At 38.7% G+C, this 26,789-nt stretch overlaps 1 protein-coding gene across 3 annotated transcripts in view; it reads right to left on the reverse strand.

Moving 5' to 3' along the window:
* CNPY1 (canopy FGF signaling regulator 1) overlaps window positions 1-26,789 on the reverse strand; it is an 83,638-nt gene that overhangs the window by 2,457 nt on the left and 54,392 nt on the right. For all 3 annotated transcript variants that reach the window (XM_072153950.1, XM_072153951.1, XM_072153952.1), the window contains 2 exons: window positions 1,811-2,017; window positions 1,084-1,180 (listed from right to left, as the gene is read on the reverse strand). In XM_072153950.1, the coding sequence (XP_072010051.1) occupies window positions 1,084-1,180; window positions 1,811-2,017 (304 nt within the window). The remainder of the gene's footprint in view (window positions 1-1,083; window positions 1,181-1,810; window positions 2,018-26,789) is intronic.

Consider the following 26,789-nt stretch of genomic DNA (forward strand, 5'->3'; position numbering starts at 1 on the left):
AGTGGATGCAGTCTGGATGTCATAATAATTGCCATATAGAAGATTAAAGGCGGCAAATGTGACTTCTTGTGGAAGATTTGACGTCTTATTAATATGCATGGCAAATACACTTTGTCTGAGTCGATCTGTACATCCGTATTGGGAAGTGTGCTCGTTTACCTGCAAGCTTCCATAGATGCAGCACTGTATAGAAAAATGTCAAAACTCCTATCAACTTCATTTACAACTCGAGCTGCGTGAGAGGAGATCTATAAGCACATACTGTTTGGATTAAATATTTATTTAAAACCTCAGGGTTTTTTCTTTTACATACCAAGATCTCAAGCCTTCATTTTAAGATGTCATTGGTTCTAAAATCAATATTTTATCTTGGATACATAATGCATTTTCCCCCCCTAAAACAGACCGGCACTACGTGGTGAAGCTAAAACTACACTGCCTGACTGCTGAACACTGGCAAAGTATCGCTTGTTATTCATTACAAAAAAGACCAAATTGTCTGGAGTGCATTGCGTTCTGTTATTCTTCTGGTCATTAATATTTCAGGCCATGCCACTTATTTAATACACAAATTATCCTGGGCAAAGAGAAGGAAAGATGCTATGGCGGGCATGGAGCAATCTAAAAATAAGCAATATGGTGGAATTTTTAAAATTTTTTATTTATTTTTTTTAAAGACAATGCAGTTTTACATTGAACGTGCATACGCCAGGATATCTTTACTATGATAATATATTATAACCAGAACTTAAGACTGCTGTAAAATATATATATATATATTTTCATAGATTAAAATTGCTATACGATTCATGAATGGAATGTAAATTTGCAGATTTTAATGGCAGAGGCCTACCGTGAATGATGCCACTACATTTTACCAAAAGCAATGAATTTAAAACAGAAAAAGAAATTTGCCAGCAGAACAAACCCTCCCCAATTTTACAAAATTTTCCTACAAATTTTACATTTTTTTTTATCTAGGAATGATAAGATTTGGCTTTCGGTAGGAAAATGGTAGCCCAGCTATAGTCCCAGGGTGCAGTGATAAACAATGGAAAGGTATAAGCCAAGTCATAAACTTACCTACTACTTCATTACACAACTTCTCAGCAAAATCTTTGGTATCTTTGGTAACAAGTGAAATTATTTCCTCATCATTTTCCTCCACCACACGCTCACACTACAAGAGATAAATAATCGGAATTCAGAATCCAACGTTCAACGCTGATCTTATAATTCAAAATATGTAAAAAATTTATATTTCTATACATACGCACACAAATTGTATAATACAAATTTATAATTAAAAAATGCACACTGTGCAGCAAGATTTTTTTTTTTTTACCCTAATTTTGGTACTCAAGGTCCCTTTAATATTTTACTATAAGCAAATATTACATTCACTCAACATAAAAATAAAAAAAATTACGTAAGCCATCATAACAAACGTATTAAAATATGTCAAAATAAATTATATAATCATTCTACCCCATAAAATTTTCTCAGTAACACAGACATTAAATAAATGATGCATATTAAAGTACTTTTTAACTATTACAAAACTAAACAAAGTACATGTATTGAAAATATTCATTAATTTTAAAAAAATGAACAAATATCATAAAAAGTGCCGAAACATGACAAAGTATAAACATGCTATATGTAAATGAATAGAAATATAAATACATGTTTTATTAAATGCTATTTTATTACACAATGTACTACATTGCAATGCAAAATCTAAAGTCTCACTGCTTTGGTCTTCAAAGTAGTCCAAACAAATGCAGGTATAGTAGTAAAAATGTCTTACCGCGTACTTTAGAGGATTGCTATCCGAAGGATTGAACTGGAAATTGTTAAAGTCGTCTGTAATAAACGGATCATTATCTCTGGGAGCAAATCTTTTGAAAGTCTTCTCCTTGGTATTAGGGTCTATGTAGAGGCTGTAGTCATCCATTTTCTCGCATATTCCTTCTAAAACCTCTGTCAGATACACCTCAGATTTGACTAATGGAACCTGTAAAGAAAAAAAAAATTAAAAAAAAAAAAGAAGATAAGCAGCTTAGGACAGATTATTACTACACCAGGCATAAAGTACTTCTATATTTTAGCGATAACGTCAAGAGATAGGGAAACACAAGCCATCTAGAAGTGAAGAAGTCAAAAGACACAGATCCATAGTTTCCATACTACTTGCATGTGTAAGAGTTGTGGAAAACCTGAGCTCAGATTAGTTGTTGTGCGCCATCTCCAATGCAGCTGTTATATTGCTTCCCAGGGGCTTTGTGTCGAAAATAATAGCTTACAAAATGTAACTTCTCCCAGGTTCTACTGTTTCAGCTTTATTTCATAACAGCTGGTCCATGTCTTTGTCTCATTCGCTTTCCTCCTGAATTAAGTAAGAGTTCAAGAAGCTTTTACAAACTACCTACATACTTAGCGAGTGTCTCCACAGCAAATACTCAAAGGGTCAAAGAGCACCCAGTACTCTTGGTAACTGGGACAAAAAAAAGCCCACTCCCCAGTCTAGACAGGTCAAGGTGCAAGATGGTCCTATCTCTGTTGCTTCTTCCGGAATGGGGGTGTGAAGTGAAGCCAAGTGCACAGTAAACAATACTGATGCATCTTTGGGCCTTTCCAAAGGCTTTCTCTCCACCCTCTGCTGATCAAAGTAGGAAGTTTTCATGACAACCACAGTCAAAGGGGTTGAATCACAAATGAACTAGATTTCTGCAATGTTGATATATCCAGTCTCTATTGTCTCCTTTCAGACACAGTATGAACCCTTCCGGTCTCAATGACTACATTATAGAGGCACTTTCACATGTGTGCTTCATTTACACAAAGGGTTTTCCTTGCTTCACCACCATCTGGACACAAATCAAATAAATACAGGCTGGAGAATTAAAATTTTGTGGCTAGCTTTTATTGTTTCATTCATGCTCCATTTAAAATTCAGCCTTCTGGATGTGACATTTGTTTCTCAGAGTGGAAAAAAAAACACAAAAGGAAAACAATATTTTTTTTTTCCTAGCATATTCCTTCGTATTGTAAGACAGGTTACAAAAAAAAGCCCCCAAAATATATTAAAAAACGAAAAGTTAAAATAAAGCAAACAAAGTTTATACATATTATAATAAATGTAACAATCTTTATTCATAATACACTTTTATGTCATCAGTATAACAGTGGATTCTTAGATTGTAACTAGTGTTGAACTTCTAATAAACGTTGATGAGGTTTCCAAAATAAAAATATTACACTATGTAATCACAAAATGTGACCTTATGGATGTTAACCTTTACATAAAACCAGTTTGAATTTTCAGTGTCATAAGATCGATGCATACATTTAAATCCATTTAAGGAAACTACTATTAAAATCAAACATGGATAAGTTAGGGACACTTACTCATAGATCCAGGCACCGTGACTGGTAATTTTCTTTTATTTGTTATCCATGGACTCTTTCCTTCTAAACGGTTAAATTATGCTAATTAGCTAAAAAAAAGGGCTTTGGGGGTGTGTCCAGAGCCCCTCCATGATGTAGCGTACATCATGTAGAGGGATGGAGAAAGTGCTGGGAGAGCAGGAGGGAGGTGGAGGCAGTGTAAAGATCTGTAAAAGACACAGCAAGAAGGGGGTCTGGTGACACCCCCAGAGCCCTTCTGGCTCATTAGCATAATTTTAAATGGTGATTTTAGAAGGAAGGAGGCTATGGATAACAAATATAAGAAGATTACCACAGCCACAGTCTCTGGATCTATGAGGAGCTGAAATCTTTATTGTAAGATTTCCTTTCAGGAGGATTGTGTGCCAGTCAGGATACTACCTTCCCTCCCCCAGTGCACAATGCACCCAATATACTAAGAGGCTCCAGCCTCTTGATATACCATGTGCAAGGGGTATGGGACTGAGTGCACAAGAATTCTGCTATACCTTGTGCCATGCCAGGGCACCTGGTCTACGCCCTAAAAATATTGCATGGATGTGAAGTTGGGGGGGGGGAGATTTTTTTCATGGCTTGTGCACCATATAAAAGCGTTCAAACCATGAAAAAGTTATAATTTACCTAGATGGAGTTGGAGTCGTCCAATTGATCCAATTTAGCAAAAATTAAGAAATATAATCACCATAGTCTACTTTCAGTTGGTTTCATTGTTCAAAAACTGCCTAAATAACAACTTAAAGGTTCTGTCCAAAAAAATTGCATCTTCTATCCACAGTATAAGCGATAAACTTCTGACCATTTGGTGGCCCATGCCTGAGCCCATTAGCATTGGCACTCAGTGATCAGTCACCCCATAGATTTATGCAGCAGGGCACATGTGAACCCAATGTTCCATTCAATTCCCCCTCTGCGGCCAGAAAGTGACGAGGGACAGGGTTCCAGATGCATGGTCTAGTTATGTGGCCCATAGATGATCAATGTACATTGGCTGACAACACTATTAAGTAAATTGGTTACATTATAAATTTAAATTAATAATTAGTAAATCTATTGTTATTTCTGACAAAAAAAAAGTTTCTGGTATTTTATCCTGAGCTGTTGATCAGGTGAATGCATAACGGCACCAGAAAGAAATGTGGCATAAAGAACCCCTTGGCACAACATAACTTAACATTTTGATGCTAAATGTAAGAATGTGTTTGCACAATTTTCCAATTCTCTAGAGGCCTTCTGTGTACATAATATTATAAATTCTTTCACTCAAACTATAGTTCAAAAAATATGATTCCAAGGGGACTACGGATTCAAATATTCCTATCATTTTGTCTGGAAGACCTCTAAATTCTATACAAAGTTTATATACAAGTACCTGGACATTGTCAAAGGAACAGGAACAACAAATGTAATTGTTCTATTGGTGTCATTTTAAGAATTGGTTTTGGTTTGGGGATTTTGATATCCTATCATATTTGATGAGAAAGATAGTACAACATCTTAAGGCTATTTTCAGAGTGACCAATCCTTGCCCCGGCCATAGCCCGGCCAAGCACAAAGCCGCGCGCCAGAGGGGCAGAAGGATGAGCGCTGATCACCTCCCCTCTACATAGCAGGATATGTTGCCCAGCTGTACCATGGGGAAAAATAGAGCTTGCTCTATCTTTTTCCCAAAGACGTTTCGGTGGCACACCTGTGTCTATGGGGACATATGTCCTGCCACAACACTTCCCCAGGTCGTTCCTGTTAAGGGGGCCTAAAATGTGATAAATGTTTATATCTTGTCTTAGTCCAGTTTCAGTCATGTCCTGTTGGCCATTCAAATGCTTGTTCCACCATGTGATTAACCAAGGTGCCAAGTCCTCCAGATTGGGAGAAGGCCTATGCCCTTGGCTTCAAGCTCTGGCTCAAAGATAATTGTTCTATAGTGGTTTTCATATGTTCTTATCGGCCACTTGGGCAAGGATAGATAAAAGGGGACTAATTTGACAGATCGTCAATAAATTTAGGTGGAAAAATGTCCAAACATTGAAGTGATGATAGAAGAAAGATGATATTATATAGCTGCATATAATGAATAATAGGGCAGCACAGTGGCTTAGTGGTTAGCAGCCTTGCAGTGCTGAGGACCTGTGTTCAAGTCCCAGGGTCAACATTTGTTTGTATGTTCTCTCCGTGTTTGCGTGGGTCTCCTCTGGGTCCTCTGGTTTCCTCCTATACTCCTTAACATACTGGTAGGTTGATTAGATTGTGAGCCCCAATGGGGACAGGGACCGATTTGGTGAGCTCTGTGTGTAATCTGTGTGCACTATATAAAAAATTATAATTATTATTTTTATAATAATAGAGTATAAAACTATTAAACTATCAAAGACTGACTAAGGAATAAACGTATAGACCAAACCTTAGTATTGTCCCCAAAACATTACCAATTCCATGTTTCCATTACCAATGTTAGATGAAAGGAATGCAATATATACTGGTACAATACCAAGCTTACACAACGCAAACATTTTGTTAGTCCTCCATTGATTTGGTCCGTCTGCTGTGTGTCCCTTGAGATGAGATATTGTGTACTTGTACAACACAGAGATATTTCACCTTGATATTTGGTGTACACTCAATCCCAAATCTTAGTCGGTATATAAAACATTAGACTATTCTTTCTAAGGCTCAAAAACAAACAAAAACGGACTGATTAATAATGATGAATCTTCCTTTGTTAGGCTTGGCGAAATGTTCTGAGGGGAACAATCTTTTTACCTTCTGACTATTATGCTGCCTTAGGCACTCAATGCAATGCAAATGATGACAGGAGGAGCCACAGGGAGGAAGGAGATACTTCCTGGATTCATGTACATGTAGATAAATGGTTGGCCAATTCCAAAGTGTTTAAGACCAGTTTGGACTGTTTTAGATTTTTAGAAAACCATAAATTCCAAAACACTTAAGCTCTAAAAAAATATACGGTAATAGAAAAATACCTGGACGACTCAATCGGAACAGGTGAAAAGAAAACCCTGCACGGGAGGGTTCAGGGTCTATGTCATTTATGAGATTCAACTTTGATTTGAACGTCCTATCCTAGATAAGAGCATTTAGCAATATTTTAGCACAAGAGTAAGCCAACTGAGAATAATGTACTAAATTTAAGGGTAGTGCCCCATAACACACCAGTATTTGATGTAAAAAAAACAAAAACAAAACCACTAACCCTAATAATCTATTCCCAATGCTGCTATTCTCTGGCATTCACAGGGACACATCACTACTGTGGCCAAGAATTAACTAAAACAGTGATCCACAACAATTCCATGTGTAGGGGCATCATCACCGTACCTGGAAGTGCTACAGCTTTTACTCATAGCTGAGGGGAGGAGCAAAGTGTATCTCTGATCTCATGTTTCTTATTGTTCATAAAACTTACCAATAAAATATAATTTCATTTTGAATATTTCAGATGGGCCTTTCACCCCATGTAAAAGTGTGCTCCCAGGAGTGGAGCTTCCCCTGCTCCAATGGCAAGGAGTGCAGTGGTCTTGCTTTCTCATCAGATTGTGAGCTTAAAGAGGTATTCTCTCATCTGGACATTCACATTTAATTTAATTAAATCTGCCATAACAGCCAAGGCTGGGCTAATAGCCGAAACGTTGCTGGAAGTGGAATAAACACTTTATTTGTTTGTTCACAACATTGGAGTGCTGCCGTATTTCATATATAATTATATATATATTCACCTACTTACCCCTATCTCCTTTGTATTCCATGTATGGGACAATTTTTGTACTGTGCAGTGTTCTGTAAACTCACACAGTGGGAGGGGGGATTGTTCCTGCACAGGGTAACAGCCTGTGAAGCTGCAGAATAAAGGAGCTCTGGTAACAGCACCCACTGCCCTTCAGGCTCATGAGTGAGTAAGTGTTCCTGATAGAACACCTACCGTCACGGATCTACCTACTAAGGTAATAAGGCAGCTGACGAAGAAGTTGGAGCAAAAAGTACCTCAAGGTGTGTTTTATGACCCCCTGTATCTATCATCAACCCTCTAATATGTCTATTGGTGAATACTTGCAGTTACTGAATGTGCATACCAACCGGAAGGTACCTCTGACGGGGAGCTATGTATACATAATATATAGACACAAACTTAACATTAATTTTATATTGAGGAGACCATTTGGTGTATACCATGCTATGGTAAGGGTTTTTGGATATTAGAGGCGGTTTGCGTATAGCCCATTTCTACTGTGGGCTCCTACGTCCCCAATATTAATTGTCGAACTATTAACGAGTTTTTTTGATGCATTGTATTGCAATATTGGATCTGTGTATTGAATAAAATTTGGTCATTTTTTTTTTTTATTAAGATAGACTCCCATGTTTGTCTTTTGGCATGTTACTCCATGCCCCAGTAGCCTGAGTTGATCCCTCCTCCCATCATGTCTTCAGTGCACTCCCTTCTTCAGCCGGCGATATGTGCATGTGCACTAGAAGAGAATGAATCTGGTGCATGCACATATCACCGTCTTCGGGACAAGGCCGCACAGTTGAATGAGGGAACACGCTGAAGACGTGCTGGTAGGTGGAATTGACTCGGGCTACTTGGGCGTGGAGTAGCCTTTACTCCTGCTCCACGGGAAGGCTACTCCACATGCAGTAGCCTCTGCCGTTTAATTTACATACTGTATATACTCGAGTATAAGCCGACCCAAGTGTAAGCCGAGGCCCCTAATTTTACCACAAAAACCTGGTAAAACCTATATTTTTTTTACTCAAGTATAAGCAGAGTTTGGGTTTTCAACACATTTTTTTGTGCTGAAAAATGAGGCTTATACATTAGGCTTTATATATGGGTATATGAAATATAAGCATTTTATGTAAAAATACTGATTATAATGGTTATACAAAAACACTATGGGGGGTGAGAATTATAGCAGGGACCTACCATCAGATCTTATTACCTTATAAGGTAGATCCGTGATGGTAGGTGTCCTTTAATCATGGATCATGCAGAGGATAAAAAGGGAGATCAGTATGTAAAATGTAACCTTATTCGCCCATCAACAAATTTGATGAAAATAAGTTTATAAGCAAAAACAAGAGTATATTTTAAGTCCTTATTTTGTTACATGAATAAAATAAAAAACCCAATCATTTCAGAGGTTAAATCTTAAGCACAAACAAGTATATATCATTTTGATTATTATTTTTAAGAGTTCACAATACAGCTGTCAGGAAGTGCGGTGTTATTGACCCACAAAATCCAAAAAGAAAAATGATACAAATTTATAATTGCTCTTTTTTGAAAAATAGTTATTATTGTTATCCGTTCTCCAAGGTAACAGACAGCACACTCATTATGTGGAGTGTAATCCTGCGGTTTCATACTTTTCCTTCCCTACTGGATCCCTTCCTGTGCTAACTTGCATTTTTTAGGTTGGTTGTAAGTAAAGGTCAGATACAAGAGAATATAACTGAGGGATTAGACTAAACACAATCTGTTTACTTAGTCTTTATGGTCTGTTACTATGGAGATCCATAATCTGCACAGGAGCTGTTACAGCCAAATGATGGCGAGTCTACCACCTCCCGACTCGCCCTCAAGAAAATCCAGCATTGTGTAGGACAATTTACAAGCTTTACAGACATACGTTTCCTGTTTGCCTGGAAACTTTGGAGAAAATTCAGTTTTTACCTTTATGCAGACCAGCTTCTCTGTGCACCAGGGTCAGGACCTTGCTTCTCTGTGCACCAGGGTCAGGACCTTGCCTCTCGTGCACCAGTTTTCTTCTTTCTATGGCTTATTTCTGCAAAGTATATTGGTCCTTGCTCAGTAGGGTTCTGCTGTTTATTTCTGGGTGGCATAAAATGAAGAAACGGGGCGCACCAGCAGTAGTGACCCCACTCTTGGTGCACCTAAAAGCTAATTTGCATAAAGATAAAAAAAAATGTATTTTCTTTAAAAAGGTAGATCAATAGGAAACTGAAAGTATCGGCCTTTAGAAATTGTACAGTGCTCTACACAATGCTATATTGACTCTTGGGTGAGTTAGAGGGGTGGAAGACTCCCTTTAAGTGTCCGGTCATCATGAAAATTCATATCAAACTGCAGCAGGTTGCTAAACAGCTTCATATATAGTTTAGTAAGAAATGTTTAGAATAATTAGTCATTTATATTTTTCTTTATACCTGGAAGCAGCTGTCCATTATTCGACTTGCTTTATACTTTCCAGTAGAGGCGAGCAGTGACCTCATGTGTCTCCTCCACTTCATTTCCATTCATTTTCCATGCTTATATTAAAACTCCTGAAATTTACAGAAAGTTCTAAGCTACTCCCTACTACTCTAGACTTGCTCTTCACCTTCAACTTTCCCTTCCTTTTCAAGGACAATGGTACCAAGTCTACAATGCCAGAAAACTTTCACTCCTCCTACCACTTGGCTCCAAGTTGTTGTCACAGGAGAACAGAGACGGGAAAATTGAAAAAATGTTACATGGAAAAATAATGGAGAAAATTATTCTTTATAATTTTCTTTTTAATTGATCATGACTTATCTACAAAGTCATGTCATAAAAGCACTTAGGAGGTTGCGTAAACCGGGGATAACTACAGTGGTAGCATCCATAGCAGCTGCTATGGGGCCTACATTGTTAGGGGGCCCCTGCATCTGAATCGACACACTAAAGAATGGTAAATGAGCACCTTTATATACATATTATGCTGCATATCATACATCATATCATATACATAACAGGGAAATCTTCTACAGTACACAGCTGAGTTGGGAGCTGTTGGGGGAGGGGATGGCATCTCCAGCTTCCTGCTGTCTATTTCCCATTGTGGTCTGCAGTTAGTGGAAAATATATGTGGCCTCAACCACCCAGGGAAAAGACGACTCCCTGGCAAGAAGTCTGTTATGGGGCCCAGCCTCTCCTAGTTATGCCTGTGGGTGTAAAGGGTGGTGGAGTGGGTAGGTAAGTTCCTATAGCTAGCAAACTTTCAAGCCTGAATGGTCACTGGATATAGATCAGTTATACAACACTCAGTCCCGGGCATATAATTATATGCCAGCACAGCTGGCTGCCAAAACCATCGGGAGGGCGGTGCCTCCTTATGTATATAGCGGTGTCGGAGGAGAGGGGTTTCATCATGATAAATCGCATTGAATCTAAGATTAAAATTATATTTTGAGGCAATGTCTTATAGGCTTCATTGAAAGGCAAAAAATTATATTTTTAGCAAATAACTATGTCGAAGAAGACTAAATTCATAAACATAACTTTTTAGAATTCATATGGTGTAAATTACCTTTCACAAAGTATTCAATTTTATTGTAGATATTAATAATAAGATTTTATGTTGTGAAAATTTCTGCAAATGTGAACAAACTCAAAAAGAATCACCTTGAGTCACTTTACTAGTTTCATTCTCCTGCACCGAAGGAATGAAGAGCCCATATATCTGACAGACACGGATCCACTATCTGTTACTTTAGTGACACGACAACGTCTATTTTGGTAAAGAGGAAACTAATAAGTTCTTTTTTGCTTCTAGAAGTGTGATGATTTTCAATGGCCCTTGTCAATGAACAATTTCCTTTTGTAATTATGCCGGAGACAAGGCTTTCCACCCGGCACAGGCTCGGAGAGATACCAGACTCATTAAAATATCAATGCAGAAGGCACCATCATTGTAGCGCTAGAAATCCCTTTGACCAAAGTCAAAACTATTATCTGTATTTAGAGGATAAGACACTGCACATTTCTCGCGGATACATTACACATTGCCTCTGTATATATTAAACATTACGCTTAATTGCTGTTATTCTTGGCTACTTGAGCAAGAAACAGGATAAAAGGTCAAGATTTTCATAACAGGTTTTTAGAGTTCACAGATATTTTAATAGTTAAACATATCTAGGAACCGATAGATAAAGTACCATATATAATAATATAAAGCCTTATATACCATAATACAGGGAAACACATTTGCATAAATCTTCTATGTCATTCTGAGGATACAGTAAATGCCCACCTGGATTGTCCATGGAATAACTATTCCGGAACTTCACTTCCTATAACTCTATTCCTGTTACTCTAACTAGAAATGTATAAATCAATTAACTACTAGGCCCCATTCCTCTTGTCAATGGGGCAAGTCTACTACTTTGCCTGGCAGTTTTTTGGACGGAATTACAATGAACTAGGAATTAATTAGGGGGGGGGGATTTTGTAATATATATTTTTTAAAGGAAAATAAAATAGTGAAAATATAACAGGAAAGATGAGCTGTGTAAGGGAGGCAAAAACAATTGAAAAATATATACAGACTGTCTCCTACTTAAGGACACCCGACTTACACAAGACCCCTAGTTACAAACGGTCCTATGGATTTTGGTAATTTTCTGTACTTTAGCCGTAGTCAATAATAATCAGCTGTAACAGTTATCAGAGGTGTCTGCAATTAAGCTTTAGTGTTTATCCTATTTCTTATGACAATCCAACATTTTAAAAATCCAATTTTCACAGAGACCAAAAAAATTCTGGCTTGGCTTACAATTATAAAATATACAGTTCCAACTTACATACAAACTCAACTTAAGAACAAACCTAGAGAACCTATCTTGTACGTAACGCGGGGGCTGCCTGTAATGGGGAAAAAAAATCCAAGCAAGTTTCTTATATAAGTTCTGTAATATGGACACATTGGGGGTCATTTACTAAGGGCCCGATTCCGACGTGTTACCCGAATATTTCCGATTTGCGCCGATTTCATCTGTATTGCCCCAGGATTTTGGCGCACGTGATCGGATTGTGGCGCATCGGCGCCGGCATGCACGCGACGGAAATCGGGGGGAGTGGCCGAGCGAAAACACGACGGATTCGGAAAAACCGCCGCATTTAAAAAAAGAAATGTGTCGCTTGGGACGCGCTTACCTTCACTCAGCCCGAGCCGGTGAACTCCAGCGCGTTCAGATGCTTTTCAGCGCAGCACCGCCACCTGGTGGACGGCGGAGGAACTGCCTTAATGAATCCTGGCAAGACCCGAATCCAACGCAGAGAAAGCGCAGCTGGATCGCGAACGGACCAGGTAAGTAAATCTGCCCCATTATAGTCATGCCAGACAATAAAAATAATCCCCAGTGTTGTGGTTGGGATCGCATAAATTCTTTTCCTACAATCTTTTTTTAAATTAATAAATTTATTTACATTTTTTTATCACAAGTCCTCCCGGCCCAGTATCTGAAGGAAGCAAGAGAACTTGAAATGTGACAAACCAACATTCCTCCTCGTGTAGATCGCAGATAATAAATATCCTGTTGGCCACTTAACACAAGTGGCAACAAGTGAGTTTGTTCTGAAAAAGTAGCTCAGTGTGCATGAAAGGTACAAACATAGAATCACTAAGCACAAAATGTTGAGTTCAGTACAGTGTTTCTAGGGTCAGTTCGATAAATCCGGCACATGCACAATGCTAGACTGTCAGATCAAACTTGCTGGTGGGTAACCAGCCTTAGAAGTGTTCTGCATACAAAGGATTACCGGGTAGACAAAGATTCTGTCCTCCCAGCATGCTCCTCTTCTTCCTGCTGGAAGCCTGTGACATCATTGAGCAGTCAAAGGTTTCCATGGCAACCACTAAAGGTGGTGTCCTGCAATCAGGTCGGATTGTTAAATGAAGAACTCCCCTTTTGGCGCTGTGTACACTGTCTTGTGTACCACCAAATATGGTGGTCAAAGTATAGCCAACTTTTTGGGTCTATAGCCCCTATACAGGCCAAAGCGTCGTCAAAGTTAGAAAAAAAAACCCTGTGTAGCCTAATACTTTAGTCACCCTGCCTATTTCTTGGTAACATACATATGGTACATATGGTAAGGCTTGATAAAGCCTTCATACAGAGGGTGAAACGTCGCTTTTTTTATCATGGTGGAATAAAGAAATACTCTTTTAAGGAGTGCTGCTACGCTACTGTATTTTTCTCGTAAGTCAGCTAGGTGTAAGGATCAGTTGGGAGACAGTAGCACAAGACTGCAGGATTAGGCAAAATATGGGCAGTTTGCGGTCTGTAACCATGGAAATACATAGGTCTACACAGCATAGATTGGAATAGTAAATAATGGGGTTGCAACAATGATCGCGGGTGTTACCTATGAATGGTGCTGGTGGCAGAGGGGTTGAGCCCAAATGCCAGATACAAAACTGGACTTCATGCTGCAGTTCCTTGACCCGAACCCGAAACCCTGGTTATGAATTTGGCCAACAACTATCTAACCCCTGACAAAGCCCAAATTGAAACATATTGGCTACTGCTAGCTGTTTGCCAGTATATTTTGATTTGCCTCTCCGTTGTTTTTTTTATGGCTGCATAGGCTTTTATAAATCGGGAAAATTGGATTTTAATTATGCTTTTATTTGATTTTTTTAATACTTAAAAAAATTATTTGAGTCAATCCCAGGGTCTTGTCCCTGCTTTCTGTGCTAAAAATGTTATAATGGGATATGTATTTGGTTGATTTTTAGCTGTGTTTTTTCCCCAATTTTTTAGTAAAATTTTTTAGAATGCTGGTCCTCTGTAGACACACATCCTGCGCAGATTCCCATAACTTGTTAAACAAAGACAAATAAAGAAAACCAAGTCCCCACCGTGGAGTAAACCCTCAATAGAGGGGGTGCAGAGCCTCCATAGATCCTGGCAAGATCCTTGAGTAGTAACGTTGAAAAAAGCATAAGCAGCACTCCAAACTTCCAAAACTCCAAAGGGTGAAGTTTATGTTAGACATAGAGATGAAGCGAATTCTAGAACTCCCCAATTCCTAGAACTTTCCAATTCTGCCATACCAATGTGCAAATGCACCACCATAGAGGTCCTTTAGGAAAGTGGCATTTAAACGGTGCCATAAGGAAAGTGGAAGTCATAAACACGTTAAAAGTTCACCAATAAACTCATCGAAAAGCTCTCATGCCCTTCTTGCATGACTTCACCTTAAAAAAAAACCCTTTCACTGATCCACTTTCCGATATAATTTCCTAGCTACAATGTTTTAATATGAAGTTATCAGAAGAAATTGTGCACTCAGCAACTTTCAATGAAAAATGGCAATTAACCGCCCGTTTTGGTTGCATAAAGATGTTCACTTCCTAATTAAACATAGTTAAAAGTCAATATTTAGGAGATGCAATTCAAACCTTAGTCGCTGTAGGCAAGAACAGGAGGAAGATGAATACACAGTAACACTAAAGGGATGATGAGTACCATAATTAGCTATTATGTTAATTGAATCCACAGCGATTTTGTTGGGTGAGATTTCTTCATATAATATGCAAATAGCTTTGAAAGGTTTGGTTTATTAGATAATATAATTAGAAATCGTCCAATGCCGTGAATTTTAATGAGGCATAATAAAAGGTTTGATGTGAGTAATAGAGAATGAGAAAAAACATCTGGGTTCAATCAATAAGTGGCTTTTTATACACTGCGTAGGTAGACTGTTTGATACATGTATAGATGTGTGAATATAGAGCAGGTGCTTCCTATCCAGAGTACAAACACCAAGCTTAAAAGCCTTGAAAATGCCCTCCGATTCCGACCGTTCAAGACGCTTATTGATCAGTTTGGGGGGGTGGGGGGAGGAACCGGCTGCGAGTCAAAACGATAAACTCTGCTCAGCTTTCCCGAACTACAAGATCCCCTGAGCATCCAGTTTGATCACCGCATCGCAAAAATTACTAAATTAATTAAAAACTAGCACCGGAGATCATTAAGAATGTGAATATTTGGGGAAAAGGGAGACAAATACGGTTACGGTTTAACCCCTATTCTGCCAGTCGACATCTATAAGTCTACTGGATTTTCCCGGTCTCCCATCGAGGCAGAGGAGGGCAATGGGGTTAATCAGGAAGCTCTCAGACCTATCTGCAGTACACTCTGTATTCTGAAGATCCCTCTGGCTGGAAAATGATTAAGAAAATGTTCAATTAAAAGAAGTAATATATTTATGTCTGCCAGATAAATGCTTGCATCGCTTCTTATTTTGTAATCGACTCACCCATGAACCCAGTAAGAGTCTTAACATTTTAATTTTAAAGTCACATCCAATTAGAGAATTACAGGCATACAACCTCTCCAGAATATTACAGATGAAATTCCGCAGGAATATTTGATTAAGTGCAAAGAAAACCAAAGTACGCTTATAATTTAGTTATCATGAAGTTGTCATGAAAAGCACTTTACTTATTTAATTAACGGGATTAAAATATCCTAAAAGTTCCGAACGTAAACGGTTTCTATAGCCGTCATCTCTCCAAGGTACCTTGTTACGAGAACTTTATTACTTACTAGTGATAGGCTGAAATGCAGGAAACCGATATGGATACAGGAACTTAAAGTGAGGCTATTTCAAAATCTAAAATGGACAAAACATAACACTTTTTGGGGTGACATTGTCAACCTTTTCTTTCTTGGGGCATTGATCCCATGGAGATTTGCTTGCCAAAATTTGAAAGCAATGCCAGTATTTTTCCGTCTGATCTTGTGTTTGGGAAAATAAAAGAAAAGGTGAAGTCTTCGGCTCTTATGGTCGAGAAAATCAGACATCCAGACACATAGAATATTAAGAAAAGGAGTCAGTACTAAAAGTCACACGGAGGAGCCAATAGGATTACTCTATAGTAATTACCAAATGTTTTTGCACTCGGAGAAGATTTTCCTAAACAATTTAATTTTAAAATTTAAGGGCGATGTCAAGAGCCGTATGAGATGAGGACCATTTCGAAATGCGTTTGGTGGATTTTAGGTTCATGACACATAACTATTTTTAGAAATCAAAGGAAAAATTTGTATTTATGCCAAGTATTATGGTTACATATTTTAAACCCTTAGAAAACATTTCTCAAAGTACAAAATGCTGAATCGCCACTGTGCCCTTGATAAATTTTGTGGGGGTATTTTTTTTTAAAATCCATCCATCGGTTTAAAGAAATGACCCCTGGAAGTTTATACATGAAATAGCTCATACTAGCCAAAGTATAAGCTTTTATTTTTCGATATAGTATACAAAGAAAAGTTACTGCCCCATTGACTAATATCAGGTAACTGGCATACAAACTGCCGGGGCCATAGCTGAGTTCACGAACCACACAATGATCTCTTTATATATTTTTCATATATTACGGTAACCAGCGATAAAATATCAGGAAAAAGAGAAGCTAAGAGTTAAAAAATATTTTTATTATTTGTTATTTGCTTTTTTGTCATTTTGTTTTTTATTATTTACCTTTTCAATCTAACTGTGTAATGTTGGGTGTGATAACAGAACTAATCCAGTAAATTTTTAACACTAAAGGACTCCAAACTTTTAATATTTTCTGTACATTAGTGCATCCAAAGAACATTTTTCTTAAGGCTGAAAGTGGGAAGTAGCTTTCAGGAGTTCCGTCATTAACATTTTTTTAAAAGTTTTAAGTCCAAACTAAAGGTTAGACATATGACACGAAACTATTTCTTATAAATAGAGATGAGTGAACCCGAACTTTGAGTTTTGGGTGGGTCTCGAGGGACCTGTACTTATTGCTGGATTAGCGGCCTTGCAGCCACTACCTACTAGCCACAGAGACCCCTGGCCAATCACAGCCCTGGCTAGTAGATAGGGGTGTTAGTTTTCTGGATTGGCAGCACCTGAACATACAAAGCAACACTGTTCTTATTTACTTATAAATCAAAGCTTGTTTAGCACTAATACTTACATTTGTTAGGCATTTTGAGCTAAAAAAAACTCCAACTGGGGTTCATTTAAAAAAATAGTTTAAGCCTTTTTTGTTCAACTTGAAAAGGAGAGAGCAGAGCTAGGGAACAAGCCATCAGACGGGGTTTGCTAATAAATGCTATTTTACATTATATGATAACTGCAGATAATGTCTAAAAGAGGTGAAAGTTGTCATGTTATAATTCTTCTCATAAAGCTAAACATTTTAACAGTTGTTTTCATCTCTACTGCACTGACGATGATTGCCGTGTACAGCACGTGGCTCTCTTCGTCAGAATGTGTGACTGGCTCCTTTGGTCATATTTAGTACAACAGGAGTACAACAGTCCACCGTTCTCGAGATCCATGGGGATCTCATCACTGAGACTCTCACCGATCAGCAAGTTAGGCCCTATCCTGTGGACCTGACTTGCTAAGACTGGAGAACCCCTTAAAAAGGCTGAGATGACCAAATACAGAAAGTATTAGCTCCACTGACTAGCTCCCCATGCTGTTACCTCTTAGGAGTCTTGACATATCCATGTAGTAAGGCTGATACAGGTTCAACATGTGGAGGAAAGCTCACTGTTCACCATATGTGTTGTGAGGCGGTCTCTTCATCTAGGATTTATTACTGCTCTGACAGATCATTAAAACCAAATACTGTATAAATATTGTGTATAAGCCGAGTTTTTCAGCACAAAAATGTGCTGAAAAACCTCACCTCGGCTTATAAATGAGTCAATAAAAAAATAAACTTAGATACTCACCCTCCAGCAGCCCGATGCTCAGCGCGGCTCCTCCTCTGTCTTCTCTATGCTGTATTGGCTGGCAGAGACGCATCCATGCGCCGGCCAGCAGATCGCGTAGCCAGGTCTCTGCCGGCTGTTACATCACAGAGAAGAAAAAACAGGTGCCGCGGGGACCGGGGCATCAGTACCATCCGAAGGTGAGTATGCAAGTTTGTGTTTTTATGTGCTTGGCAAACTGTGGACTGGCAGGCCGTATACTACTGGAGGCTGGCAGGCCGTATACTACTGGAGGCTGGCATGTCGTATACTACTGGAGGCTGGCATGTCATATACTACTGGAGGCTGGCAGGCTGTATACTACTGGGGGCTGGCAGGCTGTATACTACTGGGGGCTGGCAGGCTGTATACGACTGGGGGCTGGCAGCCTGTATACTACTGGGGGCTGGCAGCCTGTATACTACTGGGGGCTGGCAGCCTGTATACTACTGGGGGCTGGCAGGCTGTATACTACTGGAGGCTGGCAGGCTGTATACTACTGGAGGCTGCCAGGCTGTATACTATTGGGGGCTGCCAGGCTGTATACTATTGGGGGCTGGCAGGCTGTATACTACTGGGGTCTGGCAAGCTGTATACTACTGGGGGCTGGCTGGCTGTATACTACAGGGGGCAGGCTGTGCTGTATACTACTGGGGGCTGGCAGGCTGTATACTACTGGGGGCTGGCAGGCTGTATACTACTGGGAGCTGGCTGGCTGTATACTACTGGGGGCTGGCTGGCTGTATACTACTGGGGGCTGGCAGGCTGTATACTACTGGGGGCTGGCAGGCTGTATACTACTGGGGGCTGGCAGGCTGCATATTACTGGGGGCTGGCAGGCTGCATACTACTGGGGGCTGGCAGACTGTATACTACTGGGGGCTGGCTGTCTGTATACTACTGGGGGCTGGCTGGCTGTATACTACTGGGGGCTGGCTGGCTGTATACTACTGGGGGCTGGCTGGCTATATACTACAGGGGCTGGCAGGCTATATACTGGGAGGCTGTGACCAATGGATTTCCCCATTTTTTGGTGGTAAAATTAGAGAAAGCACCCCTTTTCACCCACACCGCTGATTACCGTGCATATAACAGTCTATGATTAAGAGTCAAATAACAATGGTTTAAAAATGTAGCTATGCTTTAATGGATTTAGATGTGATTGGGCTGTAGAAATGGTAAGCGGCTAAGTGACTGGTTCCAGCTCTGGCAGACTCAACCTACCTTTGTCTTGATCGGCTGATCATCACTGTAGCTACATTCTTACAGGGAACCTGTCATCAGGAGCCCTTTTTCTAGCTCCCCATTGTCCCCATAGAAAATAGTGTACACATTGCCAAAAAATTTTTTGTAGTAAAACTGACTTTTTACGAAAAAAATATAAGATAACTTAGATCAAATTTTACCTCTCTGTATACTGGGACAATCATGTATGACATCCTGAGGGGGGAAGTGATGGGGGGGGGGGGGGTCAGATGGGGGACATAGGAGTTTTTTTTTTTAATTTGAAAACGATGCCTGATGGAGCTGTTACCCAAGGGTGATGGTGGGTGAGAAACCACTCCTCAGTGGTCACTCCCATGGGACTAGAGACACAGCTCTGCATACAGAAAGGTAAACTTTGATCTAACTTATCTTTTTTTCTGAAAATCCAGTTTTATTGTAAATACTCTTTGGCAATTTATACACTATTCTCTATTGCGACATGGAGGAGCCAGAAAAAAAAAGTGCTCCTGATGACAGGTCCCCTTTAAAGGGGTTTTCATTTAAACATTGTAAGTAAACAAAATAAGCCACGTAAACAGAATTTAATCGGTAAAAACAGTTTGGTCCACCACAATCCCTAGTCTACTATGAATGTAAAGAAGAGTGCAGTTTCTTAAATGCAATATAATATCCTTCCTCTAAAATTAACTACTAAAAACTACTAAAAAAATTAGTGACAAATTCAACTGCAACTTTATCCTATACCAAATGACAATAATATAGTAAATTGAATTGTATTTCATCAGCATCTACCCATCTAAAACATTGACTTGGCATCTTGGTTTGGTAGTTAAGCACCTGCTGATTTTAGCTTGACATGAAATGCACATAGTGGGAAAATAAAAACATAAAAAATAATATTGTCTGTGATGATCAACTGAAAGGAAAAGAGCAGAAAGCTTTCTTTTTGTTTACAGTAAAATAAAATAGTATACTAATAGATACTTGCTGGCAGATGCCAGATACTAGTCATCCACTGGGCCTATAGAGATTTCGAGATACATTTAGCCTTTGACTGTGAACATTCCCTGGCGCATGTGCCAAATCCACTACCCTCTCTGAAATGTAATTCATTTAAGACTGATATCTTGATCAAAGTCTAGAATCTATCACTTCAAAATCATTTTGATAATTTTTCAATGGATGACGGAGAGGTAGTATCATACATCTATCCATGATTTTTCATTTTATTAAATTTCAAAAAAAAAAAAAATCTAAGACAGTACAAACGCTTCATGTACTTGGTAATTTTAATCAAAGAAAGATAATGTAAAGTGTTTGAAATATTTTGTTAAACTGCACCGAAATAATTTAGCCTCGAAGTGTACTGCACTTCCTAGTGGCACCGTTAATATTCTAAGCAATGTACTACTTAGTTTTTACAGTTTTCACTGTGCAATCCAAATGGCCCTTCCTTTATTCTTTAGGTCAGTACGAGATATAATTTTGTTAAGTCTTAAAAATACCTTAAAAAATTAAAACATTGCAAAAAAAAAAAAAGTCTTTGCTTCCCAATGTTATGACATCCATAACTTTTTTTATTAACAGGCTAACAGAGCTAGCTAAAGTGTCATTTTTAAGTACACCCAACTTACAGATGAACCCTAGTTACAAACAGACCTCTGTGGCTAATTTGACCTCTGCTGAAACTCTCTGGATGCTGGTAATTTACTGAACTTTGGCCCCGAACTGCAATCTTCAACATTACAGTTATCAAATGTGTCTGCAATTAAGTTTTATTGTTAATATTTGTTGCCATGAGAGCCCAAAATTCTGAACATATTATTGTTTCGGGATTGAAAAATATACTTTGTATGGTGGACCTGGTATATTTTGAAAGCGTAACTGCAGACAATTTCAATTTAAGCACAAACCTACAGAACCTATCTTTTACATAACCCTTGGACTACCCATTTCTAGTATAGGTATAATATAGACCAAAAGTCTGGACACACCTTCTTATTTAAATCGATTTCTGTATTTTCATGACTATAAAAATTGTAGATTCACACTCAAGTAATCAAAACTATGAATTAACACATGTGGAATTATATACTTAACAAAAAAGAAACAACTGAAAATATGTCTTGTGTTCTAGGTCCTTCAAAGTAGCCACCTTTTGCTTTGATTATTGCTTTTCACACTCTTGGCATTCTCTTGATGATCTTCAAGAGGTAGTCACCTGAAATGGTCTTCCAACAGTCTTGAAGGAGTTCCCAGAGATGATTAGCACTTGTTGGCCCTTTTGCCTCCAATCTGCAGTCTAGCTCACCCCAAACCATCTCTATTGGGTTCAGGTCTGGTGATTTTGGAGGCCAGGTCATCTGGCGTAGCACCCCATCACTCTCCTTCTTGGTCAAACAGCCCTTACATAGCCTGGAGGTGTGTTTGGGGTCATTGTCCTGTTGAAAAATAAATGATGGTCCAACTAAACGCACACCAGATGGAAAAGTATGCCGCTGCAAGATGCTGTGGTAACCATGCTGGTTCAGTATACCTTCTATTTTGAATAAATCCCCAACAGTGTCACCAGCAAAGCGCCACCACATCATTACATCTCCTCCTCCATGCTTCACGGTGGGAACGAGGCATGTAGAGTCCATTCTTTCAACTATTCTGCGTCACACAAAGACATGGTGGCTGGAACCAAAGATCTCAAGTTTGGACTCATCAGACCAAAGCACTGATTCCCACTGGTCTAATGTCCATTCCTTATGTTCTTTAGCCCAAACAAGTCTCCTGTGCTTGTTGCCTATCCTTAGCAGTGGTTTCCTAGCAGCTATTTTTCCATGAAGTCTGCTGCACACAGTCTCCTCTTACCAGTTGTTGTAGAGATATGTCTGCTGCTAGAACTCTGTGTGGCATTGACCTGGTCTCTAATCTGAGCTGCTGTTAACCTGTGATTTCTGAGGCTGTTGACTCGGATGAACTTATCGTCCACAGAAGAGGTGACTCTTGGTGTCCCTTTCCTGGGGTGGTCCTCATGTGAGCCAATTTCTTTGTAGCGCTTGGTGGTTTTTACAACTGCATTTGGGGGCACTTTCAAAGTTTTCCCAATTTTTTGGACAGACTGACCTTAATTTCTTAAAGTAATGATGGCCACACATTTTTCTTTACTAAGTTGCCTTTTTTTTAGCCATAATACAAATTCTAACAGTCTATTCAGTAGGACTATCAGCTGTGTATCCACCTGACTTCTGCACAACACAAGTGATGGTCCCAACCCCATTTATAAGGCAAGAAATCCCACTTATTAAACCTGACAAGGCACACCGATGTGAAAATCTTTTCAGGTGACTACCTCTTGAAGCTCATCAAAAGAATGAATGCCAAGAGTGTGCAAAGCAGTAATCAAAGCAAAAGGTGGCTACGTTAAAGAACATAGAATCTAAGATATATTTTCAATTTTTTTGTTAAGTATATAATTACACATGTGCTAATTCATAGTTTTGATGCCTTCAGTGTCTACAATTTTTATAGTCATGCAAATCCAGAAGGTGTGTCCAAAATGTACTGTACTATATACATACATGTATACAAACATATATATATGTGTGTGTATTAAAGGGGGGGGGGGTAACCCTAGGGGGTCTGATCGCTTACACAATATACTGCAATGTATTTCAATGTATTGTGAATATACTACTTTTCTATTACAGTCTGCCTCTGGCAAGCTAAAACAGAAAATGCCTTATGACAAGCATGTGCTGCTACTATTTAGTTGCTATGCTCAGGTTTTGCCACAACGCCTCAAAATAGTGGGCACCGATCATGGCAGTAATGGCTATAATATAACTAACAACTCGCCGGAATGAAAAGTCCCCAGTCCTTTACTTTGGCCGGTCGCCAAAATGTTAATTAATGCATATTTGTAATAAACCATGACAGCACATGTAACTTCTCATTTTAATATGCTATTATAAACAAAATGGCTTCTAATTTAACTAAAATTTCCTGAATTTTAAACAACATTGATTTGTTTGGCATTCAACTCCTTCAAAGAAGCGGTAGGCGTTAGTGTAGTGCTTTACAATGGAGTAATATAGTAGTAGCAATTATAGGTATAAAAACATTGTAGTTATACTCACTTATATGCAGCCAATCCGGCAAAATTGTACCTTTAGCAACTAGCCATCTCTATGATTGGCCAGAATGTAGGATGCCAGAATGTAAACTCTTGTGATCAGGGCCCTCACTCCTATTGTGCCATATGACTGTTTGTACTCTGTAATATAATATTATATTCGTATATGTCCCCTATGATTTGTTAAGAGCTATGAAATTTGATGGTGTTGTAGAAATTTTAATACAAGATTATTAAGATTATTATTATAGGGGTGTCAGCGCCATGTGTCCTTCTTGCCAATCATAGCCATGGTTAGTTGCTACGGGCATCAATTTGCAATATACCTTGGTTTGCGAAGCCGAACCCTAAACACGAACATTGGATCTGGTCAACTCTACTGTAATCATCATATAATAAAAATGAAAGCAACTTTTATACTTTTGAATATCTCTGCTTTCTGTCAACGTACAAAATATTCTCGCCTACTGTGAATAAAAAAGGCATACTATATAGCAGACCTGCTCACAGGTAAGAAGTAGATCTGGTTTGATACATTGTTGTCATATGAAAGTTACTAATAGGTTCTTGTAACCCAGTAATAAGCAAGGAGAGCACAGCTCAGCCTCCCTGACTGTATACTTATGGTATAGAGAATACAGATGGAAAGAGTGAGTGCAGAGGAGAGACTGCACTGCATGAAAAATATCTATAAAAAAGTGCACAATGTGATATACAGTCAGGTGTGGGTGTAGGGATCAAAAGTTGATCTTTAAACAAAATAGGAGGAGGCTCTTAATTGAAGTGCTCAAGTTGTTTTTGCGCAGAAAAGTGACAAATAATGATGCAAACTAATAGACAGAAAAGTGAGCAGAGTTAATTGTGAGACTGTAGAAAAATTACACCTGCTAAATTTAATTTGCAGTTTTTGTGACAATTTATAATGAGACCGAAGTCTTTTAATAAACTCCAAACAATATTCTTCAACAAACTTTTGCTTCAGACCAGTGTGTGCAATGCTAGTCTTAATAAACCAAAATATATTAGAACACTTGCATCATTTTCAATAATACAATAATTAAGCTGGATTTACAGAAACAGAGAGTCAATAACTGCTTTGTTATTTCACTGCTTACCCAACAGCTATTACTCACTATATCAGGTTTGGGCAATTCATTTTCCCATAAAGCCATATGAGTAATAGGAAATCGCTTTAGAGGGCCGGAGTAATATAGGTAACTCAGTGCTACCCAATACCAGTGCTACCCAACACCTACATACTGTATACACTATATAACCCATCCCTACATAATAAAAAACAATAAATAAAACATGACAATGATTCAATGAAAATATAGAGGACCTAATTTCATCATTATTTCTTGACGGAGAGGGAAGCTCAAATTTTTCAGCAATCTCATACGCACCAGTCAGAGATAATTGGTAGGCCAGATGCCTAGATCTGCACTATATACACTATATAAAGGGTGCATCCACATCAAGTTACAGATGTATGACAACAGCTATCATCTCTGGGAACCCTCATCTTTGCGGCACCCACATACGTAGCACATTACACCCATATTTTCCATGCAGAAAATCATGAGCGTAATACAGTAGTAATGTAGTGTTTGGGATTTCTCCAATTCCTATAGACACACAGGGGAAACCATGTTTGCCGCAAAATCCGTTTTCTGCTGTGCATTTACTGTATGATCCGCATTATGACATTAATCTGCTGCGGAACACGTTGTGAAATGTAAGCTTTGTAGAGAAAAAGTAGAGCTACGCCCCACTGTGGCAACAAAATGATGGCATTAAAACCGAGAAGTCGATTTTGGCTGGTTTCTGATGCTTGCAAAATGGCAAGCATTTCATGGGATAAATTCTACAGGCATTACGCTACTTGTGCAGATAACCTTTACGTCTCGTGTTAAAAGTCTTCTACATTTCTGTATATTACCTCTTACTATACTTTTTTCTTTTTTTTGGCAGGGGGGGGGGGGCAAGTTTCTTCTACAAGCTGCTTTGCTATCCTCCAAAACGATTTATCAGCCAAAGATCAGTTTCTAATATTATTAACATTATACACCGTACTAAAAGTATGAATTTTCAAAACCAGTTGCAAAAATGCGATCTAAATGCAAACCTTAGTACTGTCTCTCTAGGGGGATCCTGCCATTATAAATGAACATCAAGGATACCACTAACATGACTAATACTTTTTAGTTGCCATCTCTCTATAAGGCAGGGCAGAATGTTGTATACTACCATTAAAGGTTTAAAATCTAAGCTGGAATTTCCTACGCTCCTCTCGCTGACCCCATAAACGTGCTAAATAGCAGAATCAGAGCACTCGATCAATAGCGCTTCTCTTCTTGGATGAACTGTAAGCAGTGTATGTTGCCTCTGTATAGCGGCAGGGGAAAGTTGATGGATATTGGATGTCCCTAGAGGAAAATGCAAGCGCAGTAATTACATTTTAATCAAGAGTGTTCACTTCTCAACACCGAGTGCATTACTGCATAATATTGTTTATCTTCTCTGTGTCCATAGCTTTGTCATCACTCACCACCATATTTCTTAATCTTATATCTGCTTACAGAGGTCTATGGAATGCCCATACCAAAGAAATAATGCAACATATCAAATATCCCTAATACGGGATCGATAGAGATTAGTGCAGCAGAAAACGGACATTGCCTCCCTTGTCGAAATAGAGATCCCCACAAATATGACTTTTTATGTCTACTAATAGGATATGCACTGCATGAGACTAGTCCCGAGTAGCATTTTAATTTAATGTTATTTTTATTATTTTTATTTAATAGCCTATATTTTAGATTTCTACCACAGGCAGTTTATTTTTCTGAAACATTGCACCTTACTGTATATACCGTATACCAGTATGTTCCTGTGTTTTAGTTACTTTGGATTCCTCAGATTGGCCCACAGGTATTAGCACGACCTTTATGCTTTTCTTATTTTATTTTTTCTTATTCAACATTATTCTGTGTACATTGTGAAACACCCCCCCCCCCCCCAAAAAAAAAAAAAATAAATTCATAACATAATTATAGATAAGAATATTTGTTAGCAGGTAATAAAAATCGTGACATTCTCTACTCCACATACATTTCATGGGCTTTTTTTCTTCACCCTGTGAGAGATATTAACCATGGATTAGATGACAGCTGCCAGGTTGAAAAACTAGAAACATTATCTAACAGAAATGCTGAAAGCTTTATGATTTTGTGAAATATTGCAGCAACTTTCCATAGCATGTCATCCGAAAATCTGTGATCTTGAGATTGTCTCTCAACTATGGACTGAAGCTTATTGCAGCACCGGCTGAAGAGCAACCCAAATGTTCTTGAAGAAGAATGAAAACAAGGCTTAAATAGTAGACATAATTTTACAAGATGATGAAGTAAGCGTCCACTAATGGAGCTCGCCAGTAAACCGGTAAAAGAGCCTAAGCAGT

The sequence above is a fragment of the Engystomops pustulosus genome, chromosome 5, assembly GCF_040894005.1.
Source record: "Engystomops pustulosus chromosome 5, aEngPut4.maternal, whole genome shotgun sequence".
NCBI lineage: Eukaryota > Metazoa > Chordata > Amphibia > Anura > Leptodactylidae > Engystomops > Engystomops pustulosus.